The sequence below is a fragment of the Bufo gargarizans genome, chromosome 7, assembly GCF_014858855.1.
Source record: "Bufo gargarizans isolate SCDJY-AF-19 chromosome 7, ASM1485885v1, whole genome shotgun sequence".
NCBI classification, from domain to species: domain Eukaryota; kingdom Metazoa; phylum Chordata; class Amphibia; order Anura; family Bufonidae; genus Bufo; species Bufo gargarizans.
In genome coordinates, this window is record NC_058086.1 from 20,226,161 (window position 1) to 20,252,763 (window position 26,603).

General features: G+C 47.6%; 1 protein-coding gene across 6 annotated transcripts in view; it reads left to right on the plus strand.

Moving 5' to 3' along the window:
• The window catches only part of LOC122943070 (inter-alpha-trypsin inhibitor heavy chain H3-like), a 107,096-nt gene extending 84,771 nt beyond the window's left edge, over positions 1-22,325 (plus strand). For all 6 annotated transcript variants that reach the window (XM_044300481.1, XM_044300483.1, XM_044300482.1 and 3 more), the window contains 2 exons: positions 10,255-10,366; positions 21,804-22,325. In XM_044300481.1, the coding sequence (XP_044156416.1) occupies positions 10,255-10,366; positions 21,804-21,945 (254 nt within the window). In that variant the 3' untranslated portion in view covers positions 21,946-22,325. The remainder of the gene's footprint in view (positions 1-10,254; positions 10,367-21,803) is intronic.
• Positions 22,326-26,603: the final 4,278 nt, after the last annotated feature.

Here is a 26,603-nt window from a genome sequence, read left to right on the forward strand (position 1 = left end):
ATACAATCAGTGGCGTGTCTAGCTTTCAAATTTTGGGAGGGCACACTGGGGGCCAGGACAAAAGTAGGGGGGGCAGCTATAACAACGATACATTTACACAATTACGCTTAGAAATGCTGCGATGCTTTACCCAATACCTAAAACTGCAACAGGGAAGAAAAGTCCTGCTGTCTGTGGTTTAAAAAATAAATAAAAATCACTCAGATTTCAACATGTCCTAGCTGACTGTGGTAGACACTTTTATAGGGAGGGGGATCTGTGGATAACACTGCTATGGGGGGGATCTGTGGATGACACATACCGTATATAGCATCTTATGCTATATGTGTCATCCACAGATCCACCCCATGACAGTGTCATCCCCATTTCCCCCTCTATAACAGTGTCATCCACAGATCCCCCTCCCTATAACAGTGTCATCAACAGATCCCCCTCCCTATAACAGTGTCATCCACAGATCCCCCTCCCCGCCTCTCACAGGAGTGTACATTTGACATTTCTAAACTGTAATCCATATCCTGCCGTAACTTTAACTTTAAATCAGGATTAAGCGGCCGCTCATCTCTACTAGTACATTAACCTTACACCACTCGGCTAGCTTCGGTAACAGGGCCAGGCTACAGCCTACAGGCACTGCCTGTTAGTTGTTACCGAGCGAGTGCGGATTTCTGCAGGTCAGAGCATACGGATTACACTCCTGTGAGCAGTCAAGTGGCGGATCCAGAGCCTGGTCTCGGGAGGGCCACTTCCAGATTATTTTCTGTCTGCCACCACCGAACAAGGGTGCTTATAGAACAACCTACACAGTGTAGAGGTATACTGTACATTGTGTGGCACAGTGTAGAGGTATACTGTACATTGTGTGGCACAGTGTAGGCTATATGTGTATAACATAAACATATTTCACATGAAAACTTACAACTACTTGGCTTGGCCCTTGGGGATCTCGGACGCCACTTCAACACTTTGGCCGGGGGCTCGGCGGAGCTGATGTGTTTTATCCTAATGAGAAAGATTTCATAATAAGGATTTGGAGAAGGGGTAGAGGGATAGCAGAGCAGAGAGAGGCTGGTGCTGCTACTAGGGGGTCATACCATGGGGGAGTAATAAAGCCCACCATAATGCCCCCCCAGTAGAAATAATTCTCCTTATAATGTGACAATGGAAAAAATACCCCCTTGTAATGCCCCCAGTTGAGCTAATGTCCCCCATAATGTGCCAGTATAAAATATCCCTATATAGTGCCCCCAGTAAATGCCCCCATAGTGCTCTTCTCCCCCCTTCCTCCTAGTGCCCCTCATAATGTACCAGTATAAAATGCCCCATATATCGTGCCCCAGTAGATGCCCTCAGTGTCCCCCATAATTTGCAAGTATAAAATACCCTTTCTTAGTGCCCCCCGTAGATGACTCCATAGTACTCCTCTCCTACCTTCCCCATAGTACCCACCATAATGTGTCCCAGTATAAAATGCTACTGTACAGAGCCCCCCATATAAAATACCCCTTCTTTGTGGCCTCAGTAGATGCCCCTATAGTGCCCATCAATAATGTGCCAGTAATAAGTGCCCCCAATAGCGTGCCAGTAATAAGTGCCCCCAATAGCGTGCCAGTAACAAGAGCCCCCCATCACGTGCCAGTAACAAGAGCCCCCATCACGTGGCAGTAACAATAGCCCCCCAATGTGCCAGTAATAAGAGCCCAGCCCCATCACGTGCCAGTAATAAGAGCCCCCCCAATGTTCCAGTAACAAGAGCCCCCCATCATGTGCCAGTAATAAGCCCCCCCATCATGTGCCAGTAATAAGACCCCCCATCATGTGCCAGTAATAAGCCCCCCATCATGTGCCAGTAATAAGCCCCCCCATCATGTGCCAGTAATAAGCCCCCCATCATGTGCCAGTAATAAGCCCCCCATCATGTGCCAGTAATAAGCCCCACATCACGTGCCAGTAATAAGCCTCCCCATGTGCCAGTAATAAGAGCCCCCCTAATGTGCCTGTAAAACTATTGTAAAAAACAAACAAAAATAAAAACCCACTTATACTTACCTTCATGTCAGCGATGCGATGCAGGCCTCTTCCGGCCTGTGTCCCGCGCTGTATGGCTCAGGCGGCGCGATGACGTCATTGCGCCGCCTGCGCCGGCCTCTGATAGGCTGCAGGCACTAGGCCGGCAGCCTATCAGAGGAAGGGGAAGGGACACGCCTCTCCCTCCCCTGCCCCGCCGCAGCACAGGTAGATGACTATGGAGATGAACGCAATGGAAGCGCTCATCTCCCGGTGCCCGACTACAGCGGCTCACTTGGGGGGGCATTTTAGTTGGGGGTGCACATGGGGGGCACAGCGTCATGTAGGGGGGCTGTGGCCCCCTCTGGCCCCCACCCCACCCCGGCGACGCCACTGAATACGATTAACATCAATTAATATAATCAAGATAAAAACACATCAAATATCATACACAGAATCAATTCCAGTCAGATGCATGGTATGCAGGAGCGTGACTATAGAGGAAGCGGCTGCTTTGGGGCCCTGACCCAGAAGGAGCCCATCCAGGAGGCGGAGGACTAAAAGATTTTGTCAGGGCCCCCTCAACAGTATTACAAAATGAAATTATATATAGTGACAGTATAGAAAGTGTAAGAAATGGAGGAACAGCTGCCGGGCCTGGTCTGAGAGAGCGATCTTAACTAGCCACAGGAATGGGGGCGGCATGAAAGGAAGGGGTTGCAAAAAAATCACTGGGGGAGAGGGGCCCCATTCAAAAATTTGCTGTGGGGCCCAGTCATTTCTAGCTATGCCACTGATGGTATGGTAGTGTAAATCAATATAATCCCCGTGATATAATAATGTCACAGTGATTATATTGATTCACACTCTCATACCATGTATCTGACTGTGTATGATATTTGATGTGTTTTTATCTTGATTATATTAATTGATGTTAATCGTATTCCACCTATATATACCTGAGTATTTACCACATTTGTATGCTTGAAAATGGCTGCATTCAGCAGATGAAACGTTGCTGATATTGGGTAAAAAAACTACAATTCTTTTTGGAGTGCTGCCTTCTCTGTGTTCATCTGGAATGGGAATGGAAAATATAGAAAAAAGACTGCTGGACCCACTTTCGCCTTGGGAAAAAAAAAACAGAAGGCGAAATTCCCTTTCCTCTAAAAAGTAAAAATTATCTCAGGATACATGTCCTAAAAATGAAACGTCAACATGTGCAGAGTTTGTATATTCAACTTTTTAGAGTTCAAGAGTTATGAGTCCTGTACATGGAATCTGCTGCGTGAAAGACAGCCAAGCCCCGTTCCGGACAGCAGAGACACGGAGCAGTAACATGACCGATAATGCTCGGTGCCTCTCTGTGATCTCTTTACTACAAAATCACGGTGACGACTTTATCTCACGGTGATTTTGTAGTAAAAAGATCACAGAGAGGCACGGAGCATTATCAGTCATGTTATTACTCCGTGTCTCTGCTGTCCAGAGCGGGGCTTGGCTCTGTCACGCAGCGGATGACACGCACGGGATCCGCTCGTGTGAAACAGCCCTTAGGATTTCAACAATACCAAACACGTATCTTGTGTTTTCTTTTTCTATTACCTTAAAGCAGTGATGCCCAACCTACGGCCCGCGGGCCAAATCCGGCCCGCGATGCTGTTTCATGCGGCCCGTGCGACTCCCTGAAAAAAGTCTAAGGCGTAACAATACGCCTTAGACTTTTTCCCCACATTAATCAGTGCAGTGAGCGCTGTGAACGGCACAGGCAGCGCAGCGATGCTGCCTGTGCCTGACATAACCAATAACAAAGCTCCTTACAGCAAGAAGCTTTGTTATTGGTTGGTATGAGTGCGCCACAGCAATACAAGTCGGGTCAGGCAGGGTAAGCCGGCGGGAGCTGGAAGGAGGAGGGGCCGGCTCCCGTGGTGGCTGTAGTAAGGAGAGCGGGGCACGCTGCCGGAGGACCTTGGGCAACATGACAGGGCTGCTGGAGAGGTAAGGAGCGTGGACTCATGTGACTGGTCCCCGGTGACCCTCTTCCCCCCCCTCCTACTATCACCCCACTAGTGACCTTGCTCTCCCCTCCTCCTGTCACCCCACTAGTGACCCTGCTCCCTCTCCTCCTGTCACCCCACTAGTGACCCTGCTCCCTCCTCCTCCTGTCACCCCACTAGTGACCCTGCTTCACCCTCCTCCTGTCACCCCACTAGTGACCCTGCTCCCCCCTCCTCCTGTCACCCCACTAGTGACACTGCCCCCCCTCCTCCTGTCACCCCACTAGTGACCCTGCTCCCCCCTCCTCCTGTCACCACTCTAGTTACCCTGCTCCCCCCTCCTCCTGTCACCCCACTAGTGACTCTGCTCCCTCCTCCTGTCACCCCACTAGTGACCCTGCTCCCCCTCCTCCTGTCACCCCACTAGTGACCCTGCTCCCTCCTCCTCCTGTCACCCCACTAGTGACCCTGCTTCACCTCCTCCTGTCACCCCACTAGTGACCTTGCTCGCCCTCCTCCTGTCACCCCACTAGTGACCCTGCTCCCCCTCCTCCTGTCACCCCACTAGTGACCCTGCTCGCCCCTCCTCCTGTCACCCCACTAGTGACCCTGCTTCACCCTCCTCCTGTCACCCACTAGTGACCCTGCTTCAGCCCCCTCCTGCTTCACCCACTAGTGACCCTGCTCCCTCTCCTCCTGTCACCCCACTAGTGACCCTGCTCGCCCCTCCTCCTGTCACCCACTAGTGACCCTGCTCCCCCCTCCTCCTGTCACCCCACTAGTGGACCCTGCTCCCCCCTCCTCCTGTCACCCCACTAGTGACCCTGCTCCCCCCTCCTCCTGTCACCCCACTAGTGACCCTGCTCCCCCCTCCTCCTGTCACCCTCTAGTGACCCTGCTCGCCCCTCCTCCTGTCACCCCACTAGTGACCCTGCTCCCCCTCCTCCTGTCACCCCACTAGTGACCCTGCTCGCCCCCTCCTCCTGTCATCCCCACTAGTGACCCTGCTCCCTCTCCTACTGTCATCCTTCACATAGTGACCCTGCTTCCCCCTCCTCCTGTCACCTCACTAGTGACCCTGCTCCCCCCTCCTCCTGTCACCCCACTAGTGACCCTGCTCCCCCTCCTCCTGTCACCCCACTAGGACCCTGCTCCCTCCTCCTCCTGTCACCGCACTAGTGACCCTGTTCCCCCTCCTCCGTCACCCCACTAGTGACCCTGCTCGCCCCCTCCTCCTGTCACCCCACTAGTGACCCCTGCTCCCCCTCCTCCTGTCACCCCACTAGTGACCCTGCTCCCCCTCCTCCTGTCACCCCACTAGTGACCCTGCTCCCCCTCCTCCTGTCACCCCACTAGTGCCCTGCTCCCCCTCCTCCTGTCACCCACTAGTGACCATGCTCCCCCCTCCCTGTCACCCCACTAGTGACCCTGCTCCCCCCTCCTCCGGTCACCCACTAGTGACCTGCTCGCCCCCTCCTCCTGTCACCCCACTAGTGACCCTGCTCCCCCCTCCTCCTGTCACCCCACTAGTGACCCTGCTCCCCCCTCCTCCTGTCACCTCCACTAGTGACCCTGCTCCCCCCTCCTCCTGTCACCCTCACTAGTGACCCTGCTCCCTCCTCCTCCTGTCACCCCACTAGTGACCCTGCTCCCCCCTCCTCCTGTCACCCTACTAGTGACCCTGCTCCCCCCTTCTCCTGTCACCCACTAGTGACCCCTGCTCCCTCCCTCCTGTCACCACACTAGTGACCATGCTCCCCCCTCCTCCTGTGCCACCCACTAGTGACCCTGCTCCCCCTCCTCCTGTCTCCCCACTAGTGACCCTGCTCCCCTCCTCCTCCTGTCACCTCACTAGTGACCCTGCTCCCCCTCCTCCTGTCACCCCACTAGTGACCCTGCTACCCCCCTCATTCACCCCACTAGTGACCCTGCTCGCCCCTCTCCTGTCACCCTACTAGTGACCCTGCTCCCCCCTCTCCTGTCACCCCCTAGTGACCCTGCTCCCTCCTCCTCCTGTCACCACACTAGTGACCCTGCTCCCCCCTCCTCCTGTCACCCCACTAGTGACCCTGCTCCCCCATCCTCCTGCTCACCCCACTAGTGACCCTGCTCCCTCCATCCTCCTGTCACCCCACTAGTGACCTGCCCCCCCTCCTCCTGTCACCCCACTAGTGACCCTGCTCCCCCTCCTCCTGTCACCCCACTAGTGACCCTGCTCCCCCCTCCTCCTGTCACCCACTAGTGACCCTGCTCGCCCTCCTCCTGTCACCCCACTAGTGACCCTGCTCCCCCTCCTCCTGTCACCCCACTAGTGACCCTGCTCCCTCCTCCTCCTGTCACCCCACTAGTGACCCTGCTCCCCCCTCCTCCTGTCACCTCACTAGTGACCCTGCTCCCTCTCCTCCTGTCACCCCACTAGTGACCCTGCTCGCCCCTCCTCCTGTCACCCTACTAATGACCCTGCTCCCCCTCCTCCTGTCACCCCACTAGTGACCCTGCTCCCTCCTCCTCCTGTCACCACACTAGTGACCCTGCTCCCCCCTCCTCCTGTCACCCACTAGTGACCCTGCTCCCTCCTCCTCCTGTCACCTCACTAGTGACCCTGCTACCTCCTCCTCCTGTCACCTCACTAGTGACCCTGCCTCCCCCCTCCTCCTGTCACCTCACTAGTAACCCTGCTTCCCCCTCCTTCTGTCACCCCACTAGTGACCCTGCTCCCCCCTCCTCCTGTCACCCCACTAGTGACCCTGCTCCCCTCCTCCTGTCACCCACTAGTGACCCTGCTCCCTCCTCCTCCTGTCACCCCACTAGTGACCCTGCTCCCCTCCTCCTGTCACCCCACTAGTGACCCTGCTCCCTCCTCCTCCTGTCACCCCACTAGTGACCCTGCTCCCTCCTCCTCCTGTCACCCCACTAGTGACCCTGCTCCCTCCTCCTCCTGTCACCTCACTAGTGACCCTGCCTCCCCCCTCCTTCTGTAACCCCACAGGGAAGGAGCTGAACAGACTCCACCGACTATGATGGGATCCGTTCAGTTTCCGTTTGCGATCCTGTCTTTTTACCGGACACAAAAGTGCTGCATGCAAGACTTTTTTGTCTGGTCTTTCAACAGAATCTGCAACAGAGGCTCCAAACGCAGATTTGAAGGCTCCGTATTATGTATTTTAGTAATGCTCACATGTGCCCCCTCACAGTGTTTGCATTTCTTTCTGGCAAAGCTACCTGGTTCTGGCCCGCGAAATTTATACCATGTCTAGTGCGGCCCTCAGACGAAAAATGGTTGGGCACCACTGCCTTAAAGGGTTTGTCTGGGCTAGGAGCCAACAACCCCAATGGTTGAACTAGGGATGAGCGAATCAACTTCGGATGCTGCATCCAAAGTCAATTCGCATAAAACTTAGTTTTAATACTGTACAGAACAAGCGCTCCATACAGTATTAGAATGTATTGGCTCCTATGAGCCAAAGTTATTACTTTGCAAAGTCTTGTGAGACTTCGGGTAATAACTACGTAAATTTATTTCTACTTTTAAAAACCTTTGTACTGAACTTGGGTTCGGTTCCAGGCTCAAAGGAGCCAATACAGTCTAATACTGTACGGAGCGCTCGCTCCATACAGTATTCAAACAAAGTTTTATGTGAATCGTCTTTGGATGAAGCATCCGAAGTCGATTCGCTCATCCCTAGTTGGAACCTTTGGCCAATAAAAAATCACGTCATAGGCTTGGTTTCCTGACTACTTCGGCCAATCTCAGCAATCATGGGACCAAAACACTTTGGGGGTCATTTTTGACCTGATATATGCAACTTTTATGGCGTATATCTGGCGCAGATTCTGCGACTTCTTTCCCGCTCACTCCAGGTTGGGCCAGGCCGGTAGGTCTGTCTCAATCAAAATTTTCTACGCCTGGTTTAGGTGAAGAAAATGGTCTAAATGTAAGACAGCTAAGAAGCTGTCTTACATTTAGAATCGGAACTGGATGTGCCGAAGTTATGCAGAGGCCGGTGCCACTACATCTACCGTCACCTATAGAGCTTAAGAGAAAAAAAATGCCATAGAAACTGCTTGTCATTTTTCCATCTTGCATGTAGTTTTATGTTTTTTTGTGGCTACATTTTTCTAAAACTGACAGATAAATAAAAAACACTACCTAATTAAATAACCAAAACACCAGTAGTAAAAAATTAAATGCTTGTGCGTCTTGCGTTTCATATTTCCCATCGACCTTCAGCTAACATCAGAGGCTGGTGTTTTTACTGCAAGAAAAAAAAAACACCACTAAAACACAAATGTGCAAAAAATGGCATTAAAAACCTATGTGTCAACCCACTCTAAGAGCAGTTTCACATGAATGACTCCATTGCGAGAATCTTGCTCCATGTGTGAGCGTGATCCTCAGTTTTAGACTTGCAGGATTGCACAGCATTAGGTGTGCTGCCCGTTGCCATATTGCGGACCGCATTTGCGGCTGCGGAATACACAGGCACCGTTCCGTGTGCATTCCGCATCACGGATGCGGACCCTTTCACTTCAATGAGTCCGCAAATCTTGAGATGCGGAACGGAACACTATGGAAGCACTACTGAGTGCTTTCTGGGGTTCCGTTTCGTGCCTTTGCACTGCAAAAAGATAGAACTTGCTCTATGGCGGACCCATTCAAGTGAACAAGCCCTTATCATGATTTATAATGCTGTGCGCCTCTGCTTGACTTTACGTCTAAAGGAACATAGTGACATAATGCTGTCAGTAAGATCCTGTAGCAGAGGCACACGGCATTATAAATCAGCAAGGGACTCGCTTGTGTGAAACAGCCCTAATGTAATAAAACGCTTTGCACTTGCGCAGAAAAATAACGCATTTTCCAGCAACGCACCCGCATCTTGTCCAGCCCTCACAGGCGACGCCCGTGGGAAAGAGGCCTCAGAGGATTGAGTTGGTGGGGGAGAGGTTTAGTCAGGGAAAAGTCATTTTAGGTAGCTTGATCAGCCTGCCTGAGAAGATGTGATTTTAAGGCACGTTTGAAGGTGGAGAAGTTGTGAATTGACCTAATATTCCAGGGCAGAGTATTCCAGAGAGTAGGTGCAGCTCGAGAAAAGTCTAGAAGACGAGAGTGAGAGGTACGAATTATGGAGAATATTAATCTTAGGTCACTAACAGAACAGAGAGCACGAGTAGGGTGGTAGACGGAAATGAGGGAGATGTATGGAGGTGCAGCACTGTGGAGAGCTTTGTGGGTGAGAAGTTCTCTATTCTGTGGTGGATGGGCAACCAGTGAAGTGACTGGCACAGACTAGTAGCATCAGTGTAGCGGTTGGATAGATGAGCCTGGCTGCAGCATTTAGGACAGACTGAAGGGGGAGAGTTTAGTGAGAGGGAGACTGATTAGTAATGCGTTGCAGTAGTCAAGACTAGTGTTGATCACAAATATTCTAATTGCAAATTTGCGAATATCTAGAATATAGTGCTATATCTTCGTAATCGCAAATATTCTAGATTTTTTTTCATCAGTCTTCATGATCCCTCACTGCTTCTTGCTTGTGGGCCAATGAGAAGGCGGCAATATCTTTGACTTTAGGAGTAGTGTTGATCGCAAATTTTTGTATCTTGAATTTGTATCACGAATTTTCCAATTGCCGATTTTTGCAAGCAAGAAAATAATGACTGGAGATTTTGCTAATAATTTGCGAATATATGACGAATATTCGCGAAATATTGCAAATTCGAATATTGCCCCTGCTGCTCATCACTGGTCAAGACGAGAATGAATCAAGGCAACAACAAGGGTTTTTGTCGTTTCCTACTGTAAGAAAATGGCAGATTCTGGCGATATTCTTGAGGTGCAGACGATAAGAGCGTGTAAGTGATTGAATATGGGGAACAAAGGAAAGGTCTGAGTCAAATGTGGACCCAAGATAGCGGGCGGGCTGCTCCGGAGTTATGATAGTGCTGCAGACCGAAATTGAAATATCAAGTTTAGGTGGGTTAGTAGATGGGGGAAAGACCAGAAGTTTAGTAAATCACAAATCCATGAAACTGCAAAAATACAAACTCTGATTTGATTTTTTTTTACTTACAAATATATGGTAAAAGCATGATGTTTACAGATACATGGTTCCTGCATTCCCCCACCATCTGTGGCTGTGAAAGATTCCTAGTAGTATTTACAATGTGCCAACTATTTTTGTAATTTAATGTAATCTATTGTTATGTGTTTTCTCACTCTTGGGTTAATAATGGTTTACTTTTCAAGGACAATTTTTTCATGGAATCAATTATGAAATTTCTAATATTCACGAAACTGAAAATCCTGAGAAACCGGATGCAACAATGAAAGTGAAGAACAAGCTGCTGACAGTGACCAGGTAAGGAATATTTATGGTTTCAGTAGATAATCACAAAACGTGAGTAATAAAGTGGGCAACCAGTAGATCAGAATCTGCTGTTGAAAAGAAAATCTTTCAGTAGGATCCACCCCATTAAACCAGCCATAATGCCTGGTAGTAGGGCTGACTCTGCTAGTTAAGAACATACCTTCCTTTCCCAGATCCGTTGCTGTGTTTAAGTGCTTTCAAAAATATGCAAATAATGGCTTAAGTGCACTAGGTGTGGACCCTAGCTCCTCCACTCTGCTTCCCTGGACCCCTCCCAACCTATATGTCCGCCCCTGTCAATCAAGTGTCTAGGGAAGGAGATTGGAGGAGCTAGGGTGCACAGAATTTAATGTAATGTAATTTAATTTAAATACACTTATTCCTCCTAAATGCAGCAATGGATAGGTGAAAAAAAATTTAATTTTTTTTTGCGGTGCGGACGGATCACAGACCTATTCAAGTGCACCCCGGCCGCCGCACGGACGTTACCTGTGTATTGGGGACTGCAAATTGAGGTCCCCAATGCACAGAACGGCCGCACGACGGCCGTGTGCATGAGGCCTTTGTGTGCGGTCACTTTTCCCACACAGATTAGTACAGTGTGACGACACACAATGCTATGTACACATATAAGTACACAGGGGGAAGATTTATCAAAACTGGTGCAAAGGAAAACAGGCTTAGTCGCCCATAGCAACCAATCAGATTCCTCCTTTCATTTTCCAATGAAGCTGTTAGAAATGAAAGGTGGAATCTGATTGTTTGCCTGGGGCAATTAAGCCAGTTCTACTTTACACCAGTTTGATAAACGACTATATACAATATATAAAGAAAAAAATAACAGCACCCTCAAACACTTTATTCACTCCTGTGGTCGCAATGTTTTCAGCTCATTCACAGAGTCTCCTTTCAAGCTATAACCTAAAAACGATGTGACTAGCGTTGAGTGAATTTGTGTTTCAAGTTCAGCTACCACGGACCACAAGGGTCTATTCACTCATCCGCAACTGTTTTGCAGTCCGCAAATTGCGGATCTGCAAAACACGGACACCGTTCATGTGCGTTCCGCATTTTGTGGACCGCACACTGCCGGCACTATGATAGAAATGCCTATTCTTGTCTGTGGCTGCGGAGAAGAATAGGACATGCTCTATTTTTTGGCGGAACGGAAGTGCGGATGCGGAAAGCACATGGTGTGCTGTCCAAATCTTTTGCAGCCCCATTAAAATTGCAGAATGGACCCATTATTCAGACGTTTGAATGGAACCTTGGTTATGGTCTGTGGTAGTGGAATCCATAACGGAATTCTTATCTAACCCGAACCTGAACCTTGTACGCCAAACTTGAAACACAAGTTCGCTAATCCACAGGGGTGAATAAAGTGTTTTTATTTTTACTCATTTTTTGTGAGAGTGCTGGCATTTTTCTTTTTTATTCTTATATTGTCCTGGATTTGTTGCTTAATCCATTGGCCTGCACCTCCATATTTATATTTGGAGATATATATATATATATATATATATATATGTATATATATATATATATATATATATATAGTAAATAATTATATTGCTAGAGGTAGTTGTGTGTGTGTGTGTATATATATATATATATTACTCTTTTTGTGAGGCAAGGTAACCAAAAAATGGCTGTTCTGGCACAGTTTTTATTTTTAGTTTTTTACAATGTTCACCTGACAGACTAGATAATGTGATAATTTTATAGAGCAGGCCGTAATGACGCGGCAATACCTAATATGTCAATTTTTTTATTTTATTTTGAATTTACACAAAAAAAAAAATTACGGTATGTTTTTGTGTTTTCATTTTCTGAAAGTCATATTTTTTTTTATTTTTTGGGGCGATTGTCTTAGGTAGGGTCTTATTTTTTGCTGGATAAGATGACAGTTCGATTGGTACCATTTTGGGGCACATATGACTCTTTGATCGCTTGGTATTACACTTTTTGTGATGTAAGATGATAAAAGATTGCTTTTTTGGCACTTTTTTTTTTTTTTTTTTTTCGGCGTTCACCAGACGGGTTGGATCACATGCTATTTTTATATAGCAGGTTGGTATGGACACAGTGATTCCTAATATGTGCATTTTTTAAAATTTAATTTAATACAATAAAAGCATTTTTGGAAAAAAAATCATGTTTTTGTGTTTCCATTTTCTAATAGCCATATTTTTTTATATTTTGGGCGATTGTCTTAGGTAGGAACTCTTTTTTTGCAGGATGAGATGATGGTTTGATTGGTACCATTTTAAGGCACATATGAATTTTTGTTCGCTTGGTAAAACACTTTTTGTGATGTAAGATGATAAAAAATGGCTTTTTTGGCACATTTTTTAAAAAAAATTATGGCGTTCACCAGACGGGTTAGATCACATTATATTTTTATAGAGCAGGTCGTTATGGATGTGGCGATACCTAATATGTGCATTTTTACATTTTATTTTACACAATAAAAGCATTTTTTTTATGTTTTTGTGTCTCCATTTTCTGAAAGCCATATTTTTTTTATATTTTGGGCTCATTTTTTGCGGACTGAGGTGACAGTTTGATTGGTGCTAACTTTGGGTACATATGACTCTTTTGATCACTTTTTATACCTTTTTTGGGAAGTGAGGTGGGCAACATTTCAATTCTATCATATTTTTTTTTTTTGGGCGTTCACCGTGCAGGGAAAATAACATTATCCTTTTATAGATCAGGTCGTTACGGACGCTGCGATACCAAACATGTTTAGTATTTTTTTTTTTTTAACCAATTAGGGTGGGTTCATATCTGCATTCTGGATTCCGTTAAGGCTTTCCGTTATAACATGAGTATAACGGAAAATAACGGAATCCATAAGACGGACGTCAAAAACCAGGACATATCCGTTCTGCTGCCCATAGACTTGTATTAGGACCGAAGTGAAAACGGAAGCCTTTATAAGGTATTCCGTTTTGCTTTCCGTCCTAATACAAGTCTATGGGCAGCATAACTGATCCGTCCTGGTTTCCGTTATGCAGAACGGAGAAAAAAGGCCTGTCGACAGGACTTTGTTTTCTGTCTTGCCTAACGTGAGCCAGTCGGATCCGTTATGATTCCCATAGACTTCTATTAGGACGGATCAAAACGGAATGCTTCTTAACCACCTCCCGACCGCCGTACGCGTATATGCGTCCGGGAGGTGGTTGCTTTACTCCTCCTGGACGCATATACGCGTCTTCTCGCGAGACGCGAGATTTCCTGTGAACGCGCGCGCACAGGCGCGCGCGCTCACAGGAACAGAAGGTAAGCGAGTGGATCTCCAGCCTGCCAGCGGCGATCGCTCGCTGGCAGGCTGGAGATCCGAATTTTTTAACCCCTAACAGGTATATTAGACGCTGTTTTCATAACAGCGTCTAATATACCTCCTACCTGGTCCTCTGGTGGTCCCTTTTGTTAGGATCGACCACCAGAGGACTCAGGTAGGTCAGTACAGTCCCACCAAACACCACACTACACTACACCCCCCCCCCCCGTCACTTATTAACCCCTTATAAACCCCTGATCACCCCATATAAACTCCCTGATCACCCCCCTGTCATTGATCACCGCCCTGTCATTGATCACCCCCCTGTCAGGCTCCGTTCAGACGTCCGCATGATTTTTACGGATCCGATCCATGTATCCATGGATCCGTAAAAATCATGCGGACGTCTGAATGGAGCCTTACAGGGGGGTGATCAATGACAGGCGGGTGATCACCCATATACACTCCCTGATCACCCCCTGTTATTGATCACCGCCCTGTCAGGCTCCATTCAGACGTCCGCATGATTTTTACGGATCCGATCCATGTATCCATGGATCCGTAAAAATCATGCGGACGTCTGAATGGAGCCTTACAGGGGGGTGATCAATGACAGGCGGGTGATCACCCATATACACTCCCTGATCACCCCCTGTCATTGATCACCCCCCTGTCAGGCTCCATTCAGACGTCCGCATGATTTTTACGGATCCGATCCATGTATCCATGGATCCGTAAAAATCATGCAGACGTCTGAATGGAGCCTTACAGGGGGGTGATCAATGACAGGCGGGTGATCACCCATATACACTCCCTGATCACCCCCTGTCATTGATCACCCCCCTGTCATTGATCACCCCCCTGTCATTGATCACCCCCCTGTCAGGCTCCATTCAGACGTCCGCATGATTTTTACGGATCCGATCCATGTATCCATGGATCCGTAAAAATCATGCGGACGTCTGAATGGAGCCTTACAGGGGGGGTGATCAGTGACAGGGGGGTGATCACCCTGATTACCCTGATCACCCCCTGTCATTGATAACCCCCCTGTAAGGCTCCATTCAGACGTCCGCATGCGTTCTGTGGATCCGATCCATGTATCCATGGATCCGTAAAAAATCATGCGGATGTCTGAATGGAGCCTTACAGGGGGGGTGATCAGTGACAGGGGGGTGATCACCCTGATTACCCTGATCACCCCCTGTCATTGATAACCCCCCTGTAAGGCTCCATTCAGACGTCCGCATGCGTTCTGTGGATCCGATCCATGGATCCGTAAAAAATCATGCGGATGTCTGAATGGAGCCTTACAGGGGGGGTGATCAGTGACAGGGGGGTGATCACCCTGATTACCCTGATCACCCCCTGTCATTGATAACCCCCCTGTAAGGCTCCATTCAGACGTCCGCATGCGTTCTGTGGATCCGATCCATGTATCCATGGATCCGTAAAAAATCATGCGGATGTCTGAATGGAGCCTTACAGGGGGGGTGATCAGTGACAGGGGGGTGATCACCCTGATTACCCTGATCACCCCCTGTCATTGATAACCCCCCTGTAAGGCTCCATTCAGACGTCCGCATGCGTTCTGTGGATCCGATCCATGTATCCATGGATCCGTAAAAAATCATGCGGATGTCTGAATGGAGCCTTACAGGGGGGGTGATCAGTGACAGGGGGGTGATCACCCTGATTACCCTGATCACCCCCTGTCATTGATAACCCCCCTGTAAGGCTCCATTCAGACGTCCGCATGCGTTCTGTGGATCCGATCCATGTATCCATGGATCCGTAAAAAATCATGCGGATGTCTGAATGGAGCCTTACAGGGGGGGTGATCAGTGACAGGGGGGTGATCACCCTGATTACCCTGATCACCCCCTGTCATTGATAACCCCCCTGTAAGGCTCCATTCAGACGTCCGCATGCGTTCTGTGGATCCGATCCATGTATCCATGGATCCGTAAAAATCATGCGGACGTCTGAATGGAGCCTTACAGGGGGGGTGATCAGTGACAGGGGGGTGATCACCCTGATTACCCTGATCACCCCCTGTCATTGATAACCCCCCTGTAAGGCTCCATTCAGACGTCCGCATGCGTTCTGTGGATCCGATCCATGTATCCATGGATCCGTAAAAATCATGCGGACGTCTGAATGGAGCCTTACAGGGGGGGTGATCAATGACAGGGGGGTGATCACCCATATAGACTGCCTGATCACCCCCCTGTCATTGATCACCCCCCTGTCATTGATCACTCCCCCCCTGGTAAGGCTCCATTCAGCCATTTTTTTTGGCACAAGTTAGCGGACATTTTTTGTTTGTTTTTGTTTTTTCTTACAAAGTCTCATATTCCACTAACTTGTGTCAAAAAATAAAATCTCACATGAACTCACCATACCCCTCACGGAATCCAAATGCGTAAACATTTTTAGACACTTATATTCCAGACTTCTCACGCTTTAGGGCCCCTAAAAAGCCAGGGCAGTATAAATACCCCACATGTGACCCCATTTCGGAAAGAAGACACCCCAAGGTATTCCGTGAGGGGCATATTGAGTCCATGAAAGATTGAAATTTTTGTCCTAAGTTAGCGGAAAGTGAGACTTTGTGAGAAAGAAAAAAAAAAAAATCAATATCCGCTAACTCATGCAAAAAAAAAAAATATTCTAGGAACTCGCCATGCCCCTCATTGAATACCTCGGGATGTCTTCTTTCCAAAGTGGGGTCACATGTGGGGTATTTATACTGCCCTGGCTTTTTAGGGGCCCGAAAGTGTGAGAAGAAGTCTGGGATCCAAATGTCTAAAAATGCCCCCCTAAAAGGAATTTGGGCCCCTTTGCGCATCTAGGCTGCAAAAAAGTGTCACACATGTGGTATCGCCGTACTCAGGAGAAGTTGGAGAATGTGTTTTGGGGTGTCATTTTACATATACCCATGCTGGGTGAGAAAAATATCTTGGTCAAATGCCAACTTTGTATAAAAAAATGGGAAAAGTTGTCTTTTGCCAAGATATTTCTCTCACCCAGCATGGGTATATGTAAAATGACCCCCCAAAACACATTGCCCAACTTCTCCTGAGTACGGCGATACCAGATGTGTGACACTTTTTTGATGCCAAGGTGGGCAAAGGGGCACATATTCCAAAGTGCACCTTTCGGATTTCACAGGCCATTTTTTACACATTTTGATTGCAAAGTACTTCTCACACATTTGGGCCCCTAAATTGCCAGGGCAGTATAACTACGCCACAAGTGACCCCATTTTGGAAAGAAGACACCCCAAGGTATTCCGTGGGGGGCACGGCGAGTTCCTAGAATTTTTATTTTTTGTCACAATTTAGCGGAAAATGATGATTTTTCTTTTTTTTTCTTTTTTCCTTACAAAGTCTCATATTCCACTAACTTGCGACAAAAAATAAAAAATTCTAGGAACTCGCCATGCCCCTCTCGGAATACCTTGGGGTGTCTTCTTTCCAAAATGGGGTCACTTGTGGGGTAGTTATACTGCCCTGGCAATTTAGGGGCCCAAATGTGTGAGAAGAACTTTGCAATCAAAATGTGTAAAAAATGCCCTGCAAAATCCGAAAGGTGCACTTTGGAATATGTGCCCCTTTGCCCACCTTGGCAGCAAAAAAGTGTGACACATCTGGTATCGCCGTACTCAGGAGAAGTTGGGCAATGTGTTTTGGGGTGTCATTTTACATATACCCATGCTGGGTGAGAAAAATATCTTGGTCAAATGCCAACTTTGTATAAAAAAATGGGAAAAGTTGTCTTTTGCCAAGATATTTCTCTCACCCAGCATGGGTATATGTAAAATGACCCCCCAAAACACATTGCCCAACTTCTCCTGAGTACGGCGATACCAGATGTGTGACACTTTTTTGATGCCAAGGTGGGCAAAGGGGCACATATTCCAAAGTGCACCTTTCGGATTTCACAGGCCATTTTTTACACATTTTGATTGCAAAGTACTTCTCACACATTTGGGCCCCTAAATTGCCAGGGCAGTATAACTACGCCACAAGTGACCCCATTTTGGAAAGAAGACACCCCAAGGTATTCCGTGAGGGGCATGGCGAGTTCCTAGAATTTTTTATTTTTTGTCGCAAGTTAGTGGAATATGAGACTTTGTAAGGAAAAAAGAGAAAGAAAAAAAAATCATCATTTTCCGCTAACTTGTGACAAAAAATAAAAAATTCTAGGAACTCGCAGTGCCCCTCACGGAATACCTTAGGGTGTCTTCTTTCCAAAATGGGGTCACTTGTGGCGTAGTTATACTGCCCTGGCAATTTAGGGGCCCAAATGTGTGAGAAGAACTTTGCAATCAAAATGTGTAAAAAATGCCCTGCAAAATCCGAAAGGTGCACTTTGGAATATGTGCCCCTTTGCCCACCTTGGCAGCAAAAAAGTGTGACACATCTGGTATCGCCGTACTCAGGAGAAGTTGGGGAATGTGTTTTGGGGTGTCATTTTACATATACCCATGCTGGGTGAGAAAAATATCTTGGTCAAATGCCAACTTTGTATAAAAAAATGGGAAAAGTTGTCTTTTGCCAAGATATTTCTCTCACCCAGCATGGGTATATGTAAAATGACACCCCAAAACACATTCCCCAACTTCTCCTGAGTACGGCGATACCACATGTGTGACACTTTTTTGCTGCCAAGGTGGGCAAAGGGGCGCATATTCCAAAGTGCACCTTTCGGATTTCACCGGTCATTTCTTACACATTTTGATTGCAAAGTTCTTCTCACACATTTGGGCCCCTAAATTGCCAGGGCAGTATAACTACCCCACAAGTGACCCCATTTTGGAAAGAAGACACCCCAAGGTATTCTGTGAGGGGCATGGCGAGTTCCTAGAATTTTTTATTTTTTGTCGCAAGTTAGTGGAATATGAGACTTTGTAAGAAAAAAAAAAAAAAAAAAAAATCATCATCATTTTCCGCTAACTTGTGACAAAAAATAAAAAGTTCTATGAACTCACTATGCCCATCAGCGAATACCTTAGGGTGTCTACTTTCCGAAATGGGGTCATTTGTGGGGTTTTTCTACTGTTTGGGCATTGTAGAACCTCAGGAAACATGACAGGTGCTCAGAAAATCAGAGCCGTTTCAAAAAGCGGAAATTCACATTTTTGTACCATAGTTTGTAAATGCTATAACTTTTACCCAAACCATTTTTTTTTTGCCCAAACATTTTTTTTTTATCAAAGACATGTAGAACTATAAATTTAGCGAAAAATTTATATATGGATGTCGTTTTTTTTTGCAAAATTTCACAGCTGAAAGTGAAAAATGTCATTTTTTTGCAAAAAAATCGTTACATTTTGATTAATAACAAAAAAAGTAAAAATGTCAGCAGCAATAAAATACCACCAAATGAAAGCTCCATTAGTGAGAAGAAAAGGAGGTAAAATTCATTTGGGTGGTAAGTTGCATGACCGAGCGATAAACGGTGAAAGGAGTGTAGTGCCGAAGTGTAAAAAGTGGCCTGGTCATGAAGGGGGTTTCACCTAGCGGGGCTGAAGTGGTTAAAGGGAACCTGTCACCTCCAAAACACATTTTAAACCAACATCATTACCTTGCGGTAGCCCCTAGTGTGTTCCTAATCATGTTTTTCATACCTCCACTGGTTGTTGTATACTTTATAAAAACACTGTTTTAATCTGTGTTTTCGCTATCCTCAGAGTCAGCTTGAAGTCAAGGGGGCAGCGGCCTCCTTGCTTCAAGTCAAGCTAAGGCCGCCCTTACCCGTCCTCCCTTTACTGTCATTGACACCCTGCTGTGAGGCTGGGATCGTGCAGGCCTCGCGCATGCGCGGTGCGCTCCTTGTCACTGCGCGATCCCGTCTCTGGCTCCCACACTCAGCCGACCTCTTTGCTCTCTCTGCGCATGCGCCGGGCTTTTTCCATCTTTCATGAGCGCCCAGCGCATGCGCAGAGAGACGAAAGCGGCCGGCTGAGTGTGGGAGCCAGAGACAGGATCCCTTCTCTGCGCATGCGCTGGGCACGCATGAACGATGGAAAAAGCCCGGCGCATGCGCAGAGAGAGCAAAGAGGTCGGCTGAGTGCGGGAGACGGCGGCCCGATGGTTAGCCCCTTATATAAAGTGGATCCTAAGGACCAAAGCATGGATGGGGTTAAATGGCCGACATGGGTAACAGCACCAATGTCGGCCATTTCAAGCAGATTGTCAGCTGTGTATTACATGCTCTCCTTATCCATCCTGAACAGGGGGGGGGGGGTCTTGGCTTCTGCGCTGTCCTAAAGTGGGGGTAGGGGTCTCCACTCGGCTATCCTGGACGGGGGGTATGGGGGTGACTTGCACAGCTTGCCGCTCAGCCATCCTGTACTGGGAGGGGGTGGTGTTGTGTCCATACTGAACAGGGGGGATGGGGATAGGCGCATGTTCCCTACACTAACTCATTAACCATTCAAGCATCGGGCTGCTGCCACAGCAGAGCAGATGCCCAATAGTTAGCCCCTTCCATACTCAGTTCCCTAATGACCACGGCATGGAAGGGGTTATGTCTGCAGTTTGAAGCAGACTGTCAGCTGTTTGTTACAGCTGACAGTCTGCACTGCTCTGCCATCCTGAAAGGGGGGTAGGTAGAGGAGGGAGAGCCGGGCTGGGACAAGGTCCACCACCAACAGAGGCTGAGCTGCCCAAGTGTGCCCCCCCCCCCCCCCATCTACCCCACCAGACAGTTGGATGTTATGTATTCCTGCAGCTCTAATGCTGTGATGATCACTTATCAGTAGATGACTCAAGTCAAGCCCCCCCACCGCCATTTAGATATGTATGTTTGTTATTAATCATCATCCAACCCATCAGATGACGGATTCACTGAGTGCATAGGAAGCACAGCAGGCTGTAGAACAAAAACGACAAAAGAAAGCTAAATATAACCAATTGGATAAATGATTTATCCTTTAAAGGGTTTCTGTCACCTAAAAAATGGGTATTAAACTGTCTGACATTAGCGATGTTCTAATGTCAGCTGAATATATCTATATTAGTGACATCTCCCTGCCTGAAGCCATTACTGAGAAAAACTAACTTGTATAATATGCTAATTTTTGACATTTACTAAACTAACAAAGAGTCTAAAGATGTGATAAATCTTAAATTATCTGTCTACCGTCAATTCCAACAGCTTAAAGAAGTTTTGAAGTTTTGCAAGAAATGGGGGCTTTCTGCCCTCTCCACCACCACCACCACACACATACACACACACACACACACACTTGGCCAGACCTGTAAAGGGAAAGATTACTTAACTGTTCCCCAGCACCGACTCCCTACGCCTTCTCCTCTAGGCCTGGGCTCCCTTGATGTCAATATTCAGTTTGACAATCAATGGCTGCAGCTGAGATTGTATACCTTTGCTTGATGTGATCATTAGTCATGATGTAAGGGGAGACCATTAGTCATGATGTATCGACATCAAGGGAGCCCAGAAGAGCATCACAGGCCTGGAGGAGAAGGAGTGGGGAACTGGGAAGTAGGTAAGTAATCTTTCCTTTACAGGTCTGGTCCAGGGTTGGGGGGGGGGGGGGTTAAGTTGCCAACTCCCCCCCCCCTTCCCAACACACCATTCTTGAACAACTGGCCCACTGCTGCCTTTGAACAGCAATTCTGGAGCATCTATTCCTATGACTCTATGTTGCGCCATTCCTTTATTATTTCTGCTAGAAGTTATGAATAAATTACTAGAAGTTTGCAATGAAGGTCTAGCTGGGTGTTAGCAGTTGGGCGGGGGGGTCCCTGCACAGTCTGATATAATCCAATCAGTGCTGCCGGTGTAAGACTCTGCAGGGACACCCCCTCAACTAGGAAACACCCACCTGGACTTTCATTGCAAACGGCTAGTAATCCATTCATAACTAGCGGGAATAATACGGGAATGACAGATCATAAAGTCATAGGAATAGATGCTCCAGAATTGTTATTACATAGGTATAGAAATTAATAAAACAAACATGTCAGGAGAGGTGAAATGTTCCTTTAAGCATAAATGAATAGTAGCATGTCTGATTTTACAATTATATTTTTACTTCCATAATTTACTTTCATTTTTAATTATTCTTCTATGGTGCTTGTTGATTTTATTACTATGTATCATTTTTAGGGGTGTACAAAGAGACTACCGAAAAGATCACAAGAATGGCATTAAAATTCCCTGCTGGTTTGTGCATTTCAATGGAGAAGGTCTGATTGATGGAACCCATACCGATTATATTGTACCTGACATTTTCAGTATTGCTTATTAGAAGTGATTACTGTAGAGATTCAATATGTAGAATTGTGTTAATTTGAGATATAGTGATATTATGTCAGGAGAAGCTTTGGAAACCATTTGGAATAAATCAAACATTATTGTAGGTGTCTGTCCTGGTGAAATGTTCCCTTTAAAAGCTACGGACACCTTCAGGAAAATATTTTATGATTCCATTTTACTCATTTTGGGTTAAAATCATGTTTTCAATTGGTCTGTATTAAAAATTGTAAGTAGTTTTTGTGATACCTGTGGTTAAAAATCAGTTTATATGCTGACTATTCCTCCTGAGTTCCATCAGCTGACTGTTCATGTAGAGTTCTTATCTCTGATCTCAGAAACACTCAGTATTAAAGATTTGAAAGAACCCTTTAAGCTGTGGTGCTCAATTTCTTCAGTGCGCAGACAAGCAGCATTTCCTTGCAAATATCTTACTAATCTGTATTGCATTTTCTTTCTTTCTCGATTGGTGGCCGCATTGCAGAGAGTCAAGTTTTTATTTTATGCAGATGAGCTTCTTGGTGCAACAAGAGTGTCACCATTGCACCCTGCTCACTTTCCCTGCTGGCTGTAGCCCCTTCCCCCACGCTTTAAGTGACAAAGCCAGACAGTGGCAATGTTATCCCGCCTGGCCCTGCATTCTCATGATTGCATTTTCACCTGGGGGCAGGGGCGTCGTTAGGTCAAAACATTCGGGGCTTGAGCCCCGGATGTTTTGTCCAGTGCCCCGAATGTTATGCTGGCCTGGTAACATTTTTTTTTTCATTTGGCTATTCCCCATCCTCCTTGTACTTGTTCTACTACTTGCGGGCTGCACGGGCAGGAGTTCAGTCACTTTGGTGCGCAATCCCGTCCTGCGGCACGTGATCCCGCGAGACCCGCTGCTGTAGGTCACAGGTCTCGCGGGATCACGCGCCGCAGGACGGGATTGCGCACCAAAGTGACTGAACTCATGCCCACGCAGTCCGCAAGTGGCGGATCAGTGGAACAAGTACAAGGGGGGTGGGGGAGGATCTGTGGGGTTGCCCAGATGGCTAGGCCCTTCACAGTAGTAATTAACCCCTCTTAGCAGTCCCCATTTTACTGAAGGGGGGACTTCTGTAAGGGGTTAATAACTACTGTGAAGGGGGGACTGCTGAAAGGAGTTAATAACTACTGTGAAGGGCCTCCCCCCGGTGGCGATAGGGGCGTGGCTTCACAGGGTGGGGGCATGGCTTCACGGGGTCATGGTACAGTGGGCTTGTGCCCCGGATGTTTTTAAACCCTAGCAATGCCCCTGCCTGGGGGACTGGCGCACGCTCAGTACAGGCCTAAAGCTTGCAAAGTCTGTACTGTGCACACGCTGATGACGTCGCTCTACAACAGGAAGAGGCAGACGTTGGCATCAGCAAAACATCATTGTGCATGCGCAGTACAGACCCCTTCTGCCCAGCAAGCATTAGGCCTGAACTCCCGATCCCCGTAGCAAACATGCAGTCGCGACAATACAGGGCCACGTCACAAACAGCAACTCCTTGGTGCATCAGTGATGCCCTCATTGCACCAAGGAGCTGATTTGCATAAAATAAAGACACGGGCCACCGAGATGGGGCAAAGTGCATTGAAATCAGATTCCTTTTAAAGAGGATGACAACTTGCAGGGGCGTAGCTAGAAATGCATGGGCCCCATAGCAAAAAAAATGTATGCCCCCCCACTTATCTATCGGGCCTCCCACCACCCCTTCCAGAGCTCCCACCCAAACACCCATCCTAGTTCTCCCACCGCTCAATGGGGACGGAGCAGCGGTCCAGCGAAATAGCGGCAGGACGGATCCGACAGGCTGAACAGCCACAAGTGCAAAAGTACCCTTAGTCTGTCATATAAGGGGGAATAAGAAACCTCAGAACTAGAGTGTGCCCCCCCAAAAGAAGGAAGGGGCGCCCTCCTTATCACTTCTGGCATCTCTTTTTAACTTCAGATCATCAGACTCTCACTTACTAATTACAGCACACACCCCTGTAGTGTCCACCATCAGACAGGGGAGGGAAGAAAAGAAACCCCAGAACTAGAGTGTCAGTGTGCCCCCCCAAGTTGGGGGCACACTCTAGATCTGGGGTTTCTTCCCTCCCCTGTCTGATGGTGGACACTACAGGCCAGGGTGTGTGTGCTGTAAATTTGTAATTAGTGAGAGTCTGATGATCTGAATTCTGAAGTTAAAAAGAGCTGCCTGCAGACCTGCAATGATAAGGAGGGCGCCCCTTGCTTCTCTTAGGGGTTCCCACTCTGCAGGCAGCTCTTTTTAACTTCAGAATTCAGATCAAGTATCTCAGAAATCATAAGTTCTCACTTTCTTTCACTTACTTTTGCTGCAGTCTCTCTTCCCTCCACTCAGGTACGCCCCCGGTCCAGCCCATCCACTGCCTACCTCTATCTGTGCTGCTCTGACTGCTCCTGACTCCTCCCCATCCAGGCCCAAGCCGGCCTGGGCCACGGACGGACCGCCCACTAATTGTGCCCGTCCCGGCCCCCTCCACCACCTATTTAAGCTGCTGCTTGTGTGCCCTGCTCCAGTCCTGACTCCTTCTCCCCAGCCAGGCCCGAGCCACGGACTGCCCGCACCCCGCCCACTACACTAGTCTAGAGTAGTGGGCGGGCGGTCCGCGGCTCGGGCCTGGCTGCCTGTGCTGTGTGTGTAAATAAATAAATAAAAAATCTACAGAAGGCGACCCGGACGGGCCCCCAGTGGCGTAGGGCCCTATAGCCACTGCTATGGTTGCTATGGCGATCCTTACGCCACTGGTCCAGACAATGTGCTAAAATGCTTTAACGTTGCTGAAATTGTAAAACATTAGTGGAAAAATATACTGCAACTACAGAAAGCAGACCATTTTCACATTAAAGACCGCAAAGAGCTCAGGTATACATTCGAGTCTATTCCTTGGGTGCTTAACTTGTTAAGTGCACCAAACTGGAACAAATAGTGCACGCGTCCTTTGTAATCCACATAAGGTATGATATCAAATAGCAGCAATTTTAATGAGAACCGCTTTTTGCAAAGGGGGCCTCCACTTAACCTGAGAAGGGGAAAAAAAGGAATTGGCTCTATTAGGCGTAACTTGGAACATGAAGTTACTGAAGATGGGTGGACTCCTAACAAAGCATGTCCATCCAGATGAGGGCCGAACAGGGCAACAAAACAAAAACAGATGGCCAAAAGTCCTTAACTTCCAGGTGTTGCTATTGTGATCATTTAACTTTCCCTATTTATAGTTGTTTCTCCCACTATGCAGTGCGGTTAATAGCTTTAGTTGGACCTGTGGATAGCTGGTGTTTGGATCTCGGCTGAGTTCCTGGTGCTGCCATAGCTTCTTTGAAGTTAAGTGTTACCTTTCCCTTTTGTATTTTATTTTGACTTTTCTATGTGTTGCATTTTCTTGCTGTTTTGTCTTAGGCCTCAGGGAGACTCCCGTTCATCCTTCCTTTTGGAGGAACAGGTTGTCTCATTCCTGTCATTATTACCAGGGTCCTTTAGGGTTAGATAGGACTTTAGGTATTCCTGTATATGAACTCACCTAACTTTGGAGTCTGTTCATACTGGCAGTCAGTCAGGGCTTTGGTTAGGGATTTCACTAGGTGTCCATCTTCCTTTCCTAGTTTTCAGGCCTTATTTCTTTTCCCCTTTCCCTCCTATGTTCAGTGTGCGGTTTGCCCGTTTCCCTCCCACATTAGAGCGTGACATTATAAACCGCCAAAACCGTAATTTTCTTTCTGGTTTGAGTGCAGCCATGGATCCAATGTCTGCACTGGCAGGACAGTTGCAAGGGCTGTCTTTGGAAGCAGCCGACCGCACGACTATCTCGCAGATTATTAGCCACAGGCTGTTGGTTCTGGTGGTGGTGGAGACCAGACCTATCTGGAGCCTAAAGTTGCCCTCCCTGACAGATTCTCTGGGGGACGTGATAAATTTATTTTGTTTAGGGAGGCTTGCAAACTGTATTTTAGGCTACGTCCACACTCATCTGGGGATAAGAAACAGCTTGTTGGTGTGGTATTTCATTGCTTAAGGGGGATGCGCAGTATCTTTTTCTGTTTTAACTACTAAGACATTGCTTTCATTTATATCTGATTTTGCCAACGTATTTTCTGAGTGGATGCTGGGATTTACCTCCACATCGGGAATATGATTGTCCTATCAATCTTATTCCCTGAGCTAAATCTCTCATTTCCATAGTTAGGCACACTTAATTCATAATCACCCCCCCCCCATGATGGCCATCAGTCACCCCTTTCTTTTTGCCCTGTTCACAGTTCACATCTCTCTTATGAGTACATAATTCATAATCACCCCCCCCCCTCCATGATGGCCATCAGTCACCTCTTTCATTTGTCTCTCCCTGGCCCTGCCCACAGCTCTCATTTTCAAGTTCCAGAGGCATATAGTTCCTATTCATCCCCTCCCCCCCTCCATTCCCCCCCAACCCTTCCTTTTTATGTCACAGAAATTGAGTCCCAAGAGGCAGGCAGGCCAGGCTATTGCTACACCTACCGGATGACACGCTGCTGATTTGGGAGGCACAGTCTTCTTCTGAGGGCGGCAGACAGAGAGAGGATACTGCCTTGCCGCCGGGGCGCTACACAGAAAGTCACGCCTCCCCATACCACATGACCCGACT